General features: G+C 24.8%; 1 protein-coding gene across 2 annotated transcripts; it reads left to right on the top strand.

Moving 5' to 3' along the window:
- Nucleotides 1-5,931: 5,931 nt before the first annotated feature.
- On the top strand, nt 5,932-7,784 carry LOC134827150 (antigen 5 like allergen Cul n 1-like). Of its 2 annotated transcripts, none has more exons than XM_063839708.1 (4): nt 5,932-6,082; nt 6,917-7,154; nt 7,228-7,451; nt 7,515-7,784. In XM_063839708.1, exons 2-4 carry the CDS (start codon nt 6,954-6,956, stop codon nt 7,747-7,749), a joined length of 660 nt encoding a protein of 219 aa, XP_063695778.1. In that variant the 5' UTR covers nt 5,932-6,082; nt 6,917-6,953; the 3' UTR covers nt 7,750-7,784. The 2 variants fall into 2 exon arrangements, with proteins under 2 accessions (XP_063695778.1, XP_063695777.1); XM_063839707.1 differs by having other exon boundaries at nt 6,874-7,154.
- The last annotated feature ends 10,467 nt before the right edge of the window (nt 7,785-18,251 follow it).

Raw genomic sequence — 18,251 nt, 5'->3', positions numbered from 1 at the left:
GTTGGTGCCATGGACGTAAATAAATAAGAGTAATGTAATTTTCATGACATGTGTCGTCGTTATGAGGTAAGGAGAAAAAAAAAAAATATTGGATATTTTGACGGAAATTTCCATATGATGCTGATCACGAAAGTTGATGCCCTGTGGAAGGAAAATTGGTAAGTTTTACCTATCCAGAACTAATTTTTATTTAATTTGAAATTTCAGCCATTTTTATTTTTTCGTTTAAAAATGTTATAGGAGCCTAAATATGAGTTTTGCTGAAAATAATTTACAAAGAAATCTGTTCAGTTCATATTTTTTCATGCTTTAGACTCAAAAAGGAAGCAAGTTTAAATTTTCTAATAGAATATTTACTCAATTTAATTCTACCAAAAATACTTCTTTCTGCAAAAATTTTAACATTTATGAAAATAAAATGATATTAAAATATTCACGATGGTTTGCAGAAGGTAAAATGCTCCTATATAAAATGTTTGTACACCAACTGGTCACTTTTAATCTATATTGACGCATATCGATGGAATCAAAGAAAAAATTGAGAAGCTTCAAAACAAAATCAACAGAGAAGTTTTACAAATTTTTGTCGCCTGAAGCCTCATGTTGAATAGAAATTTCAGATGTTCAAAAAATTATTAGATAAGAAAGGAAAAAACTAAAAGAGTTACGAACAGAAACTTGACTAAAATGAAAAATGTTTTTTTTTAAAGATTTTCATTTTACTTTATGGTTAGTATGGAAGAAGTACAGAAGTATAGAAAGAATAGTAAAAATGTAGTAGTAGTAGTCAAGTCTCGTCGTGAGAAGTTAGGTGAAATAAATATTGTTGAAGTCAATTCACGAGGACTTATACTTATGAATTAACCTCGAACAAATGTGCTGAATCCTAAAAAAATTGCAATCGCTCTTTATATCATCCCGTTTGGAAGGAAAAGGCAGAAAGACGAAAAGTTCAAATGGACGGAAGACTGATAATTTATCACTAAAATTAGATAACTATAAACACTTTTTTCCAATTTATGAAGACCATCGTGCAGCTGATCACGAAGTCGACATAGAACATACACAACAATTTCCATTCGCTTATGTCTTCAACCATACATAAACGAAATGAAAATTATATTGTGCGGTACAAAAACTTAATTTTAAAGTTAAGTGATGTAAAGGAAGGAACTTTCATATTTTAATTTATATTTAGGGTTGGATATAAAATATCCGAAAAAAAAAATGATTTTTTAAAACATTTTTAGAAGTTTTTTTCTCATTGTAATAAAAATAATTAATATTTTCTCTTTAATCTCAATGTTTTCTTTTGGAATAAAAATAATCAAAAAATTCTTTGGAATTTTTTTTGAAGTTTTTCATTTTTTTTATTTTCTAGATTTTTTAAAATATTTTTTATGCATTTTTATTAAAAATTGTTTATTTAAAATTTATTATTTTTTATTTAAAATATATTGAGATTTTCTCAAAATTTAAAATTAAAAAGTACGAAAGATGACAACATCTTGTATGAAAATGTTTATCCTTTAAAAATTTAAATTTTGAACCAACATTTTAATATAAAAAAAATTAAACTTAAATTTGTAAAATTAAAATCCTTTATAAGTAAAATTCACTCAACCTCACGCCACAGTGAATTACATCATCTCACGAAGAAATGTTAAAGTAACCAATAAATTGACTTAATGAAACGGAAACCTTTTTCCTCCAGGGTATCTCAATTTGATTTCCTGCAAAAAAGTAGGTATTTGAACTTTCGATATTTATTCATGAATGAAATCAAGTGACGACGTTGTAAAACGTAAATTGTTCCAGAAAAAAATCATTTAATCATCATTATATTTGAACAGAAAAGACACAAGGATGGCATTTCAATAGATCCTAATCATTTATCAATTTGTGTTTTTTTACGTTCAATTTCTTTTTACCTTTTATTTATTTATATATTTTTCATAGAAAATCGCGCGTGGGTAATTGATTTGCTCCAGAAAAAGGATCTCGGTCAAAGACATTGATAACAATTCGTTGGCGGTGACATTTAGGATTTTTTTTATAATGAAAAAAGGTCAAAATTTAATAGAAATTGGTTAAAAATAAACTTGAAAAGATCTAACAGCTCATAAATTTTATTTAATATTTAATTTAATAACTCAGCAGGAGATTTTATCACATATGACATTTTATTTTTAAAAAAATCACACGTACCCAATTTCAGTATCCCAAATGGAAAAAGAATCCACGAAAGACGATGAAAAATGCAAAAACTTTTTTTTGTTACACTCAATCAGTGTCGGAAGTGCATTTGTTCCCCGATATAGTTTATTGCTGCACGGAATATGCTGCAGAATTCATAAAAGCAATGATTTACCACACACTTAGCTCTTTTTTTATTCACTTTTTTACATGACACTTTTCACAAATGGCTATAAAAATATTAAATTTAGTTTCATGACGACACAAAAAAAAAAGAGACAAATAAAAAATGCAAATTTAATGCTCTGTTCAGTTGAGTTGAGTTGAGTTCAGTTCAAGTGAATATGAATTGAATGAAGCTATTTGTCTAGCTTACATGGTGTGACTTCCACGAGATTTCAATTTATATGTTTTTTTTTTGTTGTAAAAAATCAGGCGTCTCCATTTGTTAAATAAAAATTATTTTTTATGCATTTTTTATTCAAAAATTTGCAATTTTATCAAAAAAAATTAAAATGAATAAAATTCTCATTAATTAAAAATGGCAAATTTTCGATAATAATGATGATATCTTTTCATCAAGATCATAATAGGACCTGAAAAAAATTGTAATTGACACAAAAAATTGGAATTCCCAGAAATTGGTCTATTATGAGCGACATCAAGCGCTATCGATGTCAATATTCCAATTATTAATTTCTCGTCCTATTTTATTTAATGGATCCCATTTTTTTTTGTTACGTTCTCCATTTCACATCATTTCATGCATTGTTCTCGTCGTAAACTTCGTTTAAAATTTTTTTGCTCATTTTTTTTACGAAACTACAGCAAAAACCATGAAATCAAAGAAAAATGAGTGTTTACGTAAAAATAACAGCAAAACAGGATTTTTCTCTATAATTTTCTCAGTATTTGGCAACAAACATGACTCCATATGACTTATGGGAAACAAATATTTCGACATCGCAAAAAAAAACTATAAGTAACAATTTGCTAACATGACCGAGAGAAAAAAATAGCATGAACTTGAGCAGCATTATTGGTAATAAATGTCTGGAGATGCCATAATAAATTAGACGTGCTTACGTACCAAAAATAGCACGAGCAAGATAAAAATAATCGAATCCAGAAAGTGGAAAATTTTCAGACAAGTTAGTTTTCTTCGTATTTATTTGGTATTCCAGGCGTAATGTTTTGTGACACCTGAAAACATTTTTGGATGAGAAAATTTTTTTGTTTTGTTTTATGAATGAGGCATTTGCCGGTAGAAGATTGAACTTGAAAAAAGTTACAACAAGTGCTTTTGATTGTGCAACGAAAAAGTTTTTTTTAGCAAGAAATTACTCGTGAAAGTCGAGAAAAGCTGACCTCTGGGGAAATTCGGTTTCTGTTAGAATGTTTACATTATAAGACAAGAATAAAATAAGTTCAAGCGGAAAAGAAAAAAATCTTCAAATAAAGCCTTTACAATTTTTTTTTAATTTCATCGAATTTTATAGACCGTTAAAGGTTTAAAAATTTATAAATTTAATTAATTTTATAATTTTTAAAAATATTTTATTTTATTTTTATTTTTATAAATTAAACATCTTCATTTTTAGACTAAAATAAATAATTTTTTCATAGTAAAAATAAATTTAAAAAAAATGTATTTAAATTTTTGAAATATGAGATAGAAGAAAATTAAAAAAAAAAAAAACATTTTAACAAAAAAATGTTTTTCAAAAAAAATTTAGTTACATATTTAAAAAAAAATTATTTTATATCTGAGGAATTTCAATTAAAAATTAAATAGAAACAAATGATAATAAAACAAATTTGGTAATAATTTTTAATAATAAAAAAATCATTTAAAAATATTCTAAGAAATTAAGAATTTTAAAATTAATTAGAATTTTTTTAAATTTAAATTTTAAAAAATAAAACCTCAGAAAAAATTATTAAAATAAAAAAATTTAATTAATTTAATTATTTAATAATTTTCTAATAATTTTATTTAAATTAAATAACATTTTTAAAATAAGGTATTTTTAAAAAATTATTAAAATAAAAAAAATTAAATAAGTTAATTAAATTAATTTTTTATTATTTTATTTATTTTGTTTTTATTAAATTAAGCTTATAAAATAATTTATTTAATTTAATTTAATTTTTTAAAAATTTTTAAAATTAAAAAAAAATATATTTCAAAATTTTCTCATGCCCTTTCTCCTTTTATGATTTTTCCATTACCCACAAAAAATCTTTCATATTTATTTTTCCACGTAAACGCATTGTTTTTAACGAAGAGACATTTTGATGTCTCAAATCTTATTACAACCGATGAATACTAAAGACATTTATTTTCCTACATTTTTTAAAAGTAAACAAACCATCTCACAAGAATTTCACTCCAAGTTGATAACATATTCTCAAAAACATACATGAAGCAAATTTATGAATTTATTATCTTCTCCTTTGTGTACTTTCCACGTATAGGTACAATAACCTGATGTATGAAAATCGATTATCTGCTTTTCTCACTCCATTCATTATTGTAATTTTTTTATCAAGCAAAAAACAAGAAGAATAAACAAAAAATCCTCGCATGTCGAAAAAATCACAAAAATTGATGAATTTGATTATTCCATAAATTTTGTTTATGATATTTTGTAAAAATCGAATAATGATGAGATTCTAATCGTATGGGGCGAAAAAAAAGGAAGAAAGGGGAAAAAATTGTTATTTTAAAAATTTGACACGAAATTTGTTGTGCGCATATTTATTAACAAAATAATAAAAAAAAAATAACATGTGAAAATTTTTTTTTATTTTTTTTACTAAATATGTCACGTTTTTCTGATTCAATTTAACGATGGATGTTTATTGTTCTCTTAACATCAAAAGAAAATTTTTATAAAAATTCAGAAAAAGTCAATTATGAAATTTTTCTTGGAAATTTTTACACGAATTAAAATTTTTTGAGCTAATTATCTCATTTTAAAGAGTTTTTAACGAAAAAAAAAATTATTAAAGTATTTTTGGGAAATCTTATAAAGTCCTTAATTTTGGACAGACTGTTGGATGAACGACTCGCCTTGACACTGAACAGCAAAAAAAAAATAGACGAAAAAATGTAATTATTTGTGTTCCGAGAAACGAGAAGAATTCTAATGCGCATTTCGACAAAATAATAACAACACACAAAATTTACTTAACAACAACAGAAGACACCTAAGTAAACAGTGTGACACACACAAAATAATAATTATATCTAATTATGGCCAATTGTTACACTTCATGCATGCACGGATACCGAGGCGAACAATAGACGAAGAGAAAAATGCCTCATTCCACGTGGAAATTTGAGAAAATTCGTTTCGGAGAGACGCATAAGTGTTTATTAGCTCGACGTGATTGTTGAAAATTGATTGATGACTTGTCAAAAATATTTTTGCACAAATAATTTTTAACAAAAACAAATTTTTTTTGGCGATGTGAAGGCGTTTTTAAGTGACTGACGTGCGTGTGGGCTCATTCAAAAGTGGGATTTTCTACTTAGAACTAAAAATATTTACGTTTTAGTCGTTAAAATAGTGACTTTTAGTGAAAAAATTTTTGTTATCACATTTCGTGCAGGTTGAATGTTCACGTTTGAACGATAAAATTACAGAAGAAATGTTTTAAAAATGTGCTTTCAGTGCGCTGAAATTCAGTCAAGGTTAATTGTTGCTCCAATTTCAACCGTTTTTCTTGCATAATTTTAATAGATGGTGAAATTTAAGTAATTTTTAACATAATTTAAGGATATAAATTAACGGAGAATTTGGATTTTATCATCATTCAATTGAAAACTTTACACTAATAAAGTGAAAAATAATTAAATAGGATCTAAAAATGGAATTTGGTAAGTAAAATTTAAAATTAAAAATTTTTTTTACTTTATTATTAATTTTTTAAATTGTCAAAATTTTTGTAAAATATTAATTTTTAACGAGTTTAAGGTTATTTTTAGTTATTTTGCTCTGTGGTATTTTTTGTTTTGAAAAAAAAAATAAAAATTTCATCAAAAATAATTATTCGTATAATTTTAATGGATAAAATTTTGACAATTATTTTTTTTTAATAAAAAATTAATTTTTTTCTTGAACAGATCTTAATAATATTTTTTTTGTACAGTTAATTAAAATGTTCCATTTTTTTAAACTTTGTTGAAATTTTGACAATTAAAAAATATTTTATACAAAAATCTCATTATTTTAAATAATTTATTTATATAAATTAGTAAATTTCATTAAAAATAAATTATTATTCTTTAAAAAAAATTAAAAAAACAAATTCTGAAAAATTTTAACATTTAATAAAATTATTTTGACCGTAAAGATTATTAATTAAAGATAATTAATTTATTAATAAATAAAAATTAATTAAGTCAAAGTTAAATTTTTTAATTATGAAATTTCTTTGTTAATTCAATAAAAAAAAATTAAAAAGTTGAAAAAAAAAATTATTAAAAATATTAAAAAAAATTTTTTGAAATTTTTTATATTTTAATTTTATTTTTTTTAAATATTTTTTCATATTTTTTATTAATAAATATTAATTAAAATTAATAAATATTTTAAATTAAATTTTTTATTTGTTTTAATTAAAATTATTATAATTTTTAATTATTTATTTTTTTTTAATTTATTTTAGCTCTCATAATTGCTTTATCACTGTTGTTCATTACTCAAACCAGAGGACAAGACCCAAAATATTGCGATCCTTCGCTTTGTATGATTGTCCGAAGAAAACACATTGGTTGTCCCGGAGTTGCTGTCAATCAATGCGGCTCGGATGGATTCACTGAAATCCCGATGAATTCAACATTAAAAGAAAAAATTCTCTACAAACACAATTTCTATCGAAACCAATTAGCGGGAGGAAATTTGACGGGTTTAACTGCCTTGTTACCCGCAACACGGATGCCAACTTACGTAAAATTTCGATTTTCTTTAAATTTTTAAATATTTTTTTTTTAAATTTTAATAAAATTAATTTTTATTTCAGGAATGGGACGACGAACTTTCATATCTCGCCCAAATAAACGCCAATCAATGCAAATTCGGGCATGATGAGTGTCGCAGTACGAAAAATTTCCCATTTGCCGGTCAAAATATCGCTTGGAGTCGAAATGCAAGAAGTCATGAGGCCGCAATTGAACGCGCCATTGATTCTTGGTGGCAGGAATTTAATGTGACTTCTCAATCGGACATCGATGCGTTTCAGCCAGGGTGAGTTTTTATTCGAAAATGACAAATTTTTCTTTGAATTTTTGCTTTTAACCTCAAAACCAGACAACACATCATCGGACATTTTACTGCAATGGCACAAGATCGGTCGAATCGTGTTGGATGTGCGGCATCGTTCTACAACAAAGCCGAACGTTACGTCGTTTGCAATTATGGTTATAGTAATTTTCAAGGAGAGAAAGTTTACGAGTCTGGCACAACAGCATCTGGCTGTACAACCGGCACAAATCCGACTTTTCCCAATTTGTGCAGCACACAAGAAGTGGTCCATCCATGGTAAAAGACGCAAAAAAGGTGCAAATTAATATTTGAATAAACAAGATGAACGCAAAAAAAGTTTTTCCCTTTAATCACGATGGATAAACAAACTTTTTGAAGAAGATTTTCTCGCACCTTCGCTAATTATTTTTGGACTTAATTGAGTTAGCTCTTCAAAATTTATAAATATTCGTGTAATCCCTTTGTTGATGTTTTTACTACTTTTTTTTTGACATATTTTACTATGAAAACGCATTTTTTACAAAAAGTTGAAGGGAAAGTAGACAATAAGTTACTGTTTAAAAGTTTTATCTTATTAGAATTGTTGCAAAACTGGGTTAACGGCAGTGTTAAAAACAAATTGGATTGATCTTAATGGATAAGAGAACTAAATGAGGGTAAGGATTTTTCCATTTTCTTAATAAATCAGAAGAAAATGTAGGTTAAATTTTTATATTTTTTGAATATTGACAAACATTTATGAGAAAAATTACAAATTAATTTTATTAAATAATAATCGAATTATTTTTAAATTATTAAAAATAATTCGATCATTATTTTATAAAAAAATTAAAAATTAAATAATTTTAAAAAGAATTTAAATTTAATTCTAAATAAAAATATACACATAATTTTATAATTATTTTATTTTAAAATTAATTTTTAATAATTAAAACAAATTAATAAATTTTTTAAGTCATAATTAAATTAAAATAAATAAATTAAGTTTTAATTATTATTAAATTATTTAATTTATTTTTAAATTTTCTTATTATTTTGTTTAACTTTAAATTTTAATTAATTTATAATTTTTATTATTATTACATTAGGTATTTAATTTATTTTTTTTTTGTTATTGTCTTAAATTATTATTTAAATTAAATAAAAAAAATTAAATAAATAAATAAAATTAAATAAAAAATAATAATAGAGATTTAAAAATAAATTAAAAAAAAAAAATATACAAAAATTAAATAAATAAATTTAATAAGAATATAAAAAATAATTCAAAAAATTAAAACAAAAAAAATTAAAAAAAATTAATAATATAATATAAAATAATAATATTTTAATTAAGCTAATAAGTTATTTTAATTTATTGATTTATTTTTTAAAAGTTTTTCTTTATATTTTTGATTTAAAATTAATTTTATATTTTATTATTAATTTTTTTTTATTTTTTTTTTGTTTTAATTTTTTTCATTAATTTTTTATATTCTTATTAAATTTATGTATCTATTTTTTTAAATGTTTCCCTTTTTTCTTAAATTATTTTTAAATTTATTATTATTATTTTATTTTATTTTTTTTATTATTTATTTATTTTTATTTTAATTTAAATCTTTTTTTTTATGCAAAATTCTTAAATGCAAATTATTAATGTAAAATATTTAATTTAAAAAAATATTAAGAAAAAATGGCAATCAAACAAAAATTTTCCAGAAAATAATAATATTCAAAGCAAAATAACCTTTAGTCAAATTGGTCAAGTAAATTTCACAAAGTACATTAATTTAATATTTCTGCTTATTTATTATTATATTTTTTTTTTGTAAACATTTGCATAAAAGCTCAAATAAAATCCAATTTAGATTGCCAGACAATCAAATAAAGAAAAAAATATTAAAATTCCGATACATTCGTCGACGGTAATTGATAGTAAGAGTATAGTCAATGATTGTTGATTGTTTGCCCAAGTATTATTTGAACAAAATTTATGAATGACAAAAAAAGTTATAAGTCCCCAAAAAAAGGTTCCATAAATATCTTAAAGGGATCGTCTAACGTATTTGGTATCTTTTCACAGTTTTACCTTCTTAGAATTTCATGATGATGATGATGATGATAAGTACTTACGATTTGTTTTGGAGATGACAATATGTTACAAATGTCAAAAGAAAAAAATGCTTTTTGTTGGTTTGCAAGTTTTATCTTTTCCTCTACCGTCTTCACTTTTCTCAATGGAGATAATGTTGTTTTTTCAAAAAAACCAGTAATCTTGTCTGGTATGGCGATTTAAGTCGTAAGAGGAATTCATTCATAATTTTTTGCTTTGATTTTAAATTTATTTAAGAAAAAAAAAATGGAAAATAAATAAAAGGTTATTTGCCTTATCTGGCAACAGCAAAAATTCTGCTGATTTAATGCGGAATTAGTTTTCAATTGAATTTTGTCGTTGCACAGTTGAGATAAAATATTTTAAATATTTGTTTTTGTGGCAAGCAGATGAACAGCTGGATAGAATTTGATGAGATTTTCGATAAATTTTGTAAAACTAGATGAAAATAGTAAAAGTCAGAGTACGATTAACTTTATCGTATTTTTTAAATATTGACTTAAAATTGGTAGAATTGCTTATTTTTCCTAATTTTTTAATTTTTATTTAATGTTGATTTCACATATTTTAGAAAATTTAAAAAAAAGGCGAATTTTTTTGAATTTTTTTTTTTTTTTTGTAATTATAATTTTTTTATAAAAATTATATTTTCAAGTTTTATATGAATTTTCTAAAAAATATTTTCAATTAAAATTAAAATTAAATTTAATTTAAAAAAAATATTTTTTCAATTAATTCAATTTAAATAAAATTAAACTAAAATTATTTGAAATTAATTAAATTATTATTTTTTTTAAATAAAGATTTTTTTCACAAATTTTTAGTTTAATTAAAATTATTTTTATTTTAAAAAATTATTTTTAAATTTAAAAAAAAAATTTTTTTGAGTTTTTTTGCTCCCAAATGCGGTAACAAAATTATTCATCAATTTCAATATCGAAATTTCTATCAAAGTAATTGAAAATCAGTATGTGGGTTCAAACTCAAACTCGATTCAAAGTACATTTCATCTCTGCCTCTACAAGTTTTTTAACCAATTCATTTTAATGTTGGTGTGACACAAACAACAAAAAAAAACTTTTACAAACTTCCGCAACGATTACATGCTTTTTCATGGAATAAGGGCAATTTCCTGCTTGCTTAAATGCTTGTCGTTCTTTCGTTACACATCATTAAGCCACTATTGGCTTTGTTTTTAGCTCGAAATACAACGATGAGAGGTAGTGAAAATTTTTTATGGCATCCAAATATTAAAATTTTAAAATTTGCGGAAAATTCTGAGAAGATACTCGGCTTGTGGTAAGTTAAATTAATTAATAAACATAAAAATAAGATTTGCCTGAAAAAATTTATCACAAAAAAAATTTTTTCAATTAATCAGAGGATGTTTCCTTAATTCTTGTTAAAAAATTGTATCTCACTACGTCATGAGGAAACATGAAAACTGACCTTACTCAAAGAGTAACATATTTTTTGTACAGAGAGTTTTTAAAATTTTTTTATTTTACCATTTTTCAATTTTTAAAAATTTGCTGAAATTTTTTAAATGATTTTTAAATAATTATAATAATTTTTTATTTTTTTTTCTTTGTTAAAAATTTTAAATTAATTATTTTTAAATTAATAGTTAAAAAAAATAAATAAATAAAATAAAAAAATATTTTTTTTTTAATTTAAATAATTTTTAGGTAATTATTTAATTTAAAATAATTAATTTTAGGATTTTTTTATAATTTAAATTATTTTTAAAAATATAATTAAATGTGTAAAAAAATTATTTTTTTAATTCAATTAGATTTTTTAAAATTATTTTTATTTTTTAATTATAATTATTTTTTAAAACATAAATATTAATTTTTAAAAATGTTTTTTAATAAAAAAAATAAAAATTTTTAAAAAAAATTTTATATGGAAATAATTTTTTTACACATTTAATTATAATTTTAAAAATATTTTTTAAAAAATTTTTAATTAAAAAAATTAATTTGCCGAAAATAAAATTTCCCACAAAGTATAACAAAAATATTCGAGAACACTTTGTACGTAACACACATATGGAAAGGCTTAATTGAAGACGACAACATTCAACAAATGCCTTGCCATTAGTCTTCGTCTCACTTTCTCACACAAACAACGAGGTTCATAACACTTTTATTTGTCAAGGAGTGTCCGAACATCCTTCTACGAAACTCCGAGTGTATTTGTGTCAAGTTCACGACAAAAAAAAAAGCTGAAACAAGTGTCTGATAACAAATGATTGTATTCTGACACCATGACACTGAAATATCTCGAAAAATTTGTTATTCTATTACCTTGTCACCTATTCGAGTCTCTTGTTTTTTTCCTTCTCCATTCCGAGCGTGTCAATTGACAAACATGACGTAACAATAGAGTCTCTCTTTCAAAAAAAATAAAAAAAGGCGAAAAAATCAAATCCATTTTAGTCGTGCGCCATCCTTTTTCCAACTCGAACATGATCCTTCAAGTAGGTCAAGTGCGTGACGAGGAGCCCATTAACCAAAAATTTGAAGAAAAACTTTTTTTGTGGTATTTGCGCGTGCATGGCTTGACATTTGGCAGTCAGCTTTGGTTAAAATTTTTCATCGTCATCGGACTTTTTGTTAATTTTTATTTTTTCGCAACTCACAAGGATTACGCCTTCAATGTTGGCGGCGTTAGTTGGTTTGCCGATATCGGAATTTGGTTTGGTCCCGCAATCGTCACGTTGGTAACATACGCGGAAATATCGGTCAAGAACACACAACAATTAATGCCGCTAATCAATCAGCTGGACACTTTTTTACGAAACTTTGGCGTAATTTGTCCTCAGCGAAAATCGAGCGTCAAAAAATATGGTTTGATCCAATTAATTATCGGCATGCCAATGATCATAATTGCGCGAAATATTTTCAATGGCAACAAAATGTGGCGATTTTATGTACAATTGTTGATCGTTATGCATTTAATGCACACAATTTCGCTCATGTTTGTCTTCATATTCGACATGCTCCATGAAAAACTTCAAAGTTGTCGCGATAAAATCCAACTTTTGGCAGAGCAAGACCTAATTTGGTTCGTTGGAGGGAAAAGACGTGACATTGGTGAAAAATTGTTGAGCAAAGTTGATGTGCGTCAATTGTTGCTCGTCAAAGACATCATTAGCGTCACCTTGGATATCTTTACGTTGATCGGTAATTGCTTTGGATGGACGTTAGTGTCGCTCGTTGTCACATACGGGCTCGAGACAATCTGTAACGCCTACTGGATTTTCTTAATTTTCTCGAATGCGGCGAGGAATGTCAACATTTGGGGTGAGTTTTTGTCTTTTGGGCGATTTTTCAGTCAACCTTCGGCGAATTTTTGTATATTAGCAAGCTTAAAGTATTTTTTAGATGTTTCACAAAAAATTATTGAAGAGGCTTTAATTTTCTTAACGTCTTTTTTTCGCATCTGAAAACTTCCCACTAATATTCGTGATTTTTCTTTCATTAAGTTTTTCGAGAAACTTCAGTAAATTTCTTTTACATTTCATTCACAATGGTTTCAGTTCAGGTTGCTACAATGGTAACATGGTCAAAGTCAATAGTTTACGTACAATTTCCCATTTAACGAAACTGCTAAATATATAGTTGCTTTATAACGAGTTCTACGATTTGAACAGGGTTAGATACCAAAAATGTGCATTGGGACAAAATGTGAATTGGGGTAAAAATTTTAAAGTATCAACTGGAGCGAAATTTTTAAATGTGTTTTGGGCAAAAATTTTTTAATTATGCATTTGGTAAAAAAATTTGAATGTGCATTGGGCCAATTTAATTAAAATGTCAAATGGGGCAAAAATGATGAATTTACACTGGGCCAAATTTTTAAAATGCGCTTTGGGTCGAAAATCTTAAATGTACATTGGGACAAATATTTTAAAATGTCTTGAATGTGCATTGAGACAAAAATTTTTAAAAATGTCAACTGGGATAAATATCGAAAATTAAAAAGTTAAAATATGCACTAAGATAAAAAAAACCTGTTGTAGGTATATTTTGTTGTAATTTTGTGAAAATTCGTTAAATAGGGAGTTGTACGTACTTAAAAACTGAAAATTAAGAATTAGTTAAATTTTTTGCTTGGTTTGGATTAATTAGTAAAGATTTTCTGCTGAAAAAGAAAATTTTTTAACAATTTAGTTCTATAAAATAATCAAAATATAAAGCTTGAAACTTACTCATGGTCGAAAAATAATTTCTTACTACTATGCAAGTCCTTCTATATCAGAAGAGGCTCAAAGGCAATCGTTTATTTATTCAATCCAGGAGCTTTTCAATCGAGTCAGGAGTGCAGAGATGTTTTTTTAGGCTTTTTGAGTTAATTTTCTCTCATAATATTGACGAGACATCTACTTGTAATTTTTTTTTCATATTTTCATAAATTTTATTTAATTTTTTACTCAGCAATTTGCTTTGAATTATGCTCATCGTCAAGCAATTTTGAAAAAATATTAATATTGATGAAACTTACATCTTTTCATAAATTTTTACTTTTTCATATATTTTTCTCCACTCATTTAATTTTTTTTTATCATTTTTTTCCATACTTGCTTTAACTTAAATTTTTCATTTTCTTTTAATATTTTTCAAGCACTCAACTTTTTAATTCGTTTCTCATATTTTTTTTTCATGTTTTTTAAGACGAAGATTTTTTCCTAAAAAAAATTAAAATTTAAAATAACTTTAAAAACTTACCAATTTTTCTTCTTCAAGACTGCTTCTGTCTCATCATTCCGAGCATAACACTTCTCCTCACGTTAACTCATTCAGTCGAAAAATGTTCTGACACCCTTCAAAATATCATCTGTCATCTTCACCAAGCAAACAATCATCGTGACCCAAATTTCAACTACATCCTCAGCGAAATCGAAATTCAAAGCGAAGTTCAAGCAACCTTGAGTGCTCGCGGATTCTTCACCATCAATCCGCAAATGATTCGTTATGTAAGTAAAGCAACCGTCTCCTCACCGTTTTTTTTTTAATGAATCGTTTGCCAACAGAAAAAAAATGTTTACAATTTATTGCCAAACACTTTTTTGCTCTCTCTCGTTTGTTTGTACAGATCGTTTCCACGATTTTCACTTACCTCATCATCCTCATCCAGTTTAAGCAGAAGGAAGGCATAACGACAAACGATAGCGGCGATATTTATTGAGAGAGTTGGAGAAAAGTACACAAATAGCCATTAAGGACAAACAATAAATTTCCTCGTGTTTTTACACCTGAATGAGGCGTCGTGTTACAGGTTGTATCACGGGAAAGGAAACCGAATAAAAAAGTTGTTCTTTTCCATTAAAAACATACCAGAAAAAGGTCTAGACATATGAATAATGAGATTAATGTAATAATTTCCCCGTAAAAAAAAATTTCGACACTTAATTTTTTCTGTTTTTTTGGAGAAAAACTTGAAATCTTGGAAAAAATTGTCCGACAATTTAATGAGTAACTTTTTGTTTTTTTTTACCTGTTGAGCGATTCTCCTGAAAAACAATAAATGCTTAAGAAAATCTCTCACCTGAGCAAAATTTTTCGAGACAACATCATCGTCTTCTTGATTTTATCCGATTTTTCTTGGTAAGGCGACTGTTTATGGCGTTTGTTGGAAAGTAAACAAGAGAAATTTTTTTAGAATTTCTTTCCTTTAATTTATGGTATGAGTTCTGCAATAAAGATGCATAGAAAGAAAGTTATTTATGTGTAATAAAAGTCAAATTATACGTTCTTTTTACCCTTTTTTCTATACTTTGCAGCAGATGATGATGATAGTAAGCCGTCATAACGATTTTTACTTCAGCTGGGAGGTTATGTTTTGTAAATAAAAGATGGAGCGTGGCGACGATGAAATTGATTTGTGGGATCGTTTAATGAATTTTTTGGTTATTAAAGTTTTGCCGAAATTTTGATTGATTTTTTTAACCTCAATTTCATCCTTGGATCTTTTGGATCTGCTAAAATTCTAACCTCAAATATTTTAAAACTAAAATTACCAAAAATTTTTGTTATTATTTTAAAAAGTAACAAAAATACTTGCTAATTTATAGTTTTAATAAAATTTTGCCCAATAAGCAATTCATATACTTTTTTATCCGAATTTAATGATTTTTTTCAAGAAAAATAATTTTTCCCGCCAAATTTTTATATATTTAATTTTTTTCTTATAATTTTTATTTTTTTTTTGCGTCAAATTTATCTTAATTTTTTTTTATTTATCAAAAATATTAAATTAAAAAGCTAAAATTAAATAAATTTTGAGAAATTTTGGCCCAATGAGCAATTTTTGAATTTCTAACCTCAATTTTTCGATCTGTCGAATCTGTTCAAATCCTAACCTCAAAATATAAAAAATTCACATTTTAAAAATCTGAAACAAAAAAAAAATATTTTTTTTTTCAAAATTAACTTTTATAATTTTTTTAAGAAATTTCTTTAAAGTTCTTAATGAATTTTTTAAAAATTTTCAAATTTTTGGCTTCTGAGACTAAACTTTGTAACATCCCTTCTTGCACTTGAAAAAGTATTAAATACAGAAAAAAAGTGAAGTATAGTCCATAAAATTCAATCTAATGAAATACTTTCTTTGGTTGATTCCAAATAATCTCAACTTCCCCCTTTCCTTTTATTTTTTTCTCAAAATTATTGAATTGAAAAATGATATAAACCAAATTGCCGACGATATTCGCTAACGGGATTGTTGTTCACTTACCTGACGTCCAATTCAATCATCATTATCCCTTTCCGCCGTGAACGTGACCTTTTTTTAGTAGAATGCTTTCAACTTGAAATTTCGATCCGATAAACGCGATTTCCGTTAATGTCTTCAAGTAAAGTTTCATAAAAATGCATTAAAAGCACTTTCGATCTAAAAGAAGATTACTGCAGTTTATTTGACATATTGACACTTAAACACGAGAATTATTGATCCCATAATTGTGTCCAATTACTCCAAGCCAAGCTCAAAGTTTATTTCTAATGACACTAACATAAACACTTGTTGACCTACATTTTGTTTAAAAAGTTACAAAGAAAATGTTAAAAGGTCATAAGGGTTGATGGGATAAAAATATACTAAAAAATATAAAAATCTGCGGGAACAAAATGTAGGTCAATTTCTGTTACAACATCATAGATTTTTCTCGATTTCTTTCAAATTTATTTTTTTCCTCTTTCACAAAGAATAACAAAACTTGTATTTTTCTTTGAGAAACCCGCACAAAACGAAACTTGTCTCGAGGTTACGTAGGTGATTGGAATGCAATAAAAAAAAAATGACAAAAGGCAAGAAAAATGATCGATATAAATATGTATCAATATAAAGATAAGTGTTTTCTCAATTTCAAGAGTATCAATTTTCATTTTTTAAAAGATAAAAGATAAAGAAGCGGAAAAAGTGGGTTTTTGTTATTTTTCTGCGATTTTTGTAAAGTAAATAAATAATAAATAAATTGTTGTTATTTTCATAAATTTTGAATAAATTCGCGTGTAACAAACAAAAAATTTTTCAATAAAAAAAATTAAGGATGGCTTAAAAAATAAAGAAAAATATATTAGGCGTGAGAAATGATGAAAAAAATTTAATTGAAAAAAAATAAAATTACCTAAAAAATTAAAAATAAAAAATATTTTAAATTATAAAAATTATACGTTAGGATTTTTGTGACGAATAAAAATAAAAAAATTTGAAAAAAAAAAATTGTTTTAAATTTAATTTTAAATAAAATTAATATAAATAAAACACAAAAAATCAAGCTCAAATTTATAGAATATTTGTATTTATTTTGAAATCATTTTCAAATTTATAACGGATTTTTCGTTTGAAAATTTTTACGCAATGAAACGCTATGTTAATTTTATTTACATTTTGTAATGAGTTTGTTTTTGGTTTGTTTATTTTTTATCAGTAAGGTTTTTATGTTAACTTTTAATTTAAATTTTTATTAATTTTTTTTATATAATACACTTTTATACAATTTAAAAATTTAATTTAAAAATTAATTTTAAAAATTATAAATTAAAAAAATCAAAAATATAAAAAATTAAAATATTATAAATCTCTGTAATATTTTATATTTTTGTTTTTTTTTTCAAGAGTATTTTTCAACAGATTTTAAGTGATTTATTTTTTTATATTTTTAGAATAAATTTCATGAGTCAAATTATAAGTCACATTTTACAAGATTGTATGATTACAAAATTCAATAGAAATATGCGAAAAATGCATGAACTCAACCAAGATGCGATAGACTGGCTATCAAACATAGCTCCATCAGTATAATGTATATTCCATTTTCAAAAAATATCATACGATAAATAAATAATTACCTCAAATATTTATAAATAAAAAAAAATGAATCCAAGAAATGATGCATATCTTATTTTAAATATGAAAGCGCCTTCCTAACTTAGTTTATATAATGTCACGATCTTAATACTTTTTTTATACAAAATTTTTAGAAGTTTTTTTGAATTTTTGTTCTACACATTTTTGTGCACAGAATTTTTTGACAATGTACTAAATATGACATTTTAATGTATACACGCATGTATCTTTAAAGAAACCTGATAATTATATAAACTAAAGTTTTTGTTTTAGTAAACTAAGGTTTTCGGCGGATTATTTAATGTGTGATATTATGCAGTAAAAAGCTA

The sequence above is a fragment of the Culicoides brevitarsis genome, chromosome 1 (assembly GCF_036172545.1).
Source record: "Culicoides brevitarsis isolate CSIRO-B50_1 chromosome 1, AGI_CSIRO_Cbre_v1, whole genome shotgun sequence".
In the NCBI taxonomy this organism is placed as follows: domain Eukaryota; kingdom Metazoa; phylum Arthropoda; class Insecta; order Diptera; family Ceratopogonidae; genus Culicoides; species Culicoides brevitarsis.
This window is presented reverse-complemented; position numbering and strand designations above follow the sequence as displayed.

Excerpts from the sequence above, each read along its gene's own strand:
- LOC134827150 (XM_063839707.1), top strand. Across the intron at positions 7,155-7,227 it reads CAACACGGATGCCAACTTAC|GAATGGGACGACGAACTTTC; the intron begins GTAAAATTTCGA and ends TTTTTATTTCAG. Across the intron at positions 7,452-7,514 it reads ATCGATGCGTTTCAGCCAGG|ACAACACATCATCGGACATT; the intron begins GTGAGTTTTTAT and ends CCTCAAAACCAG.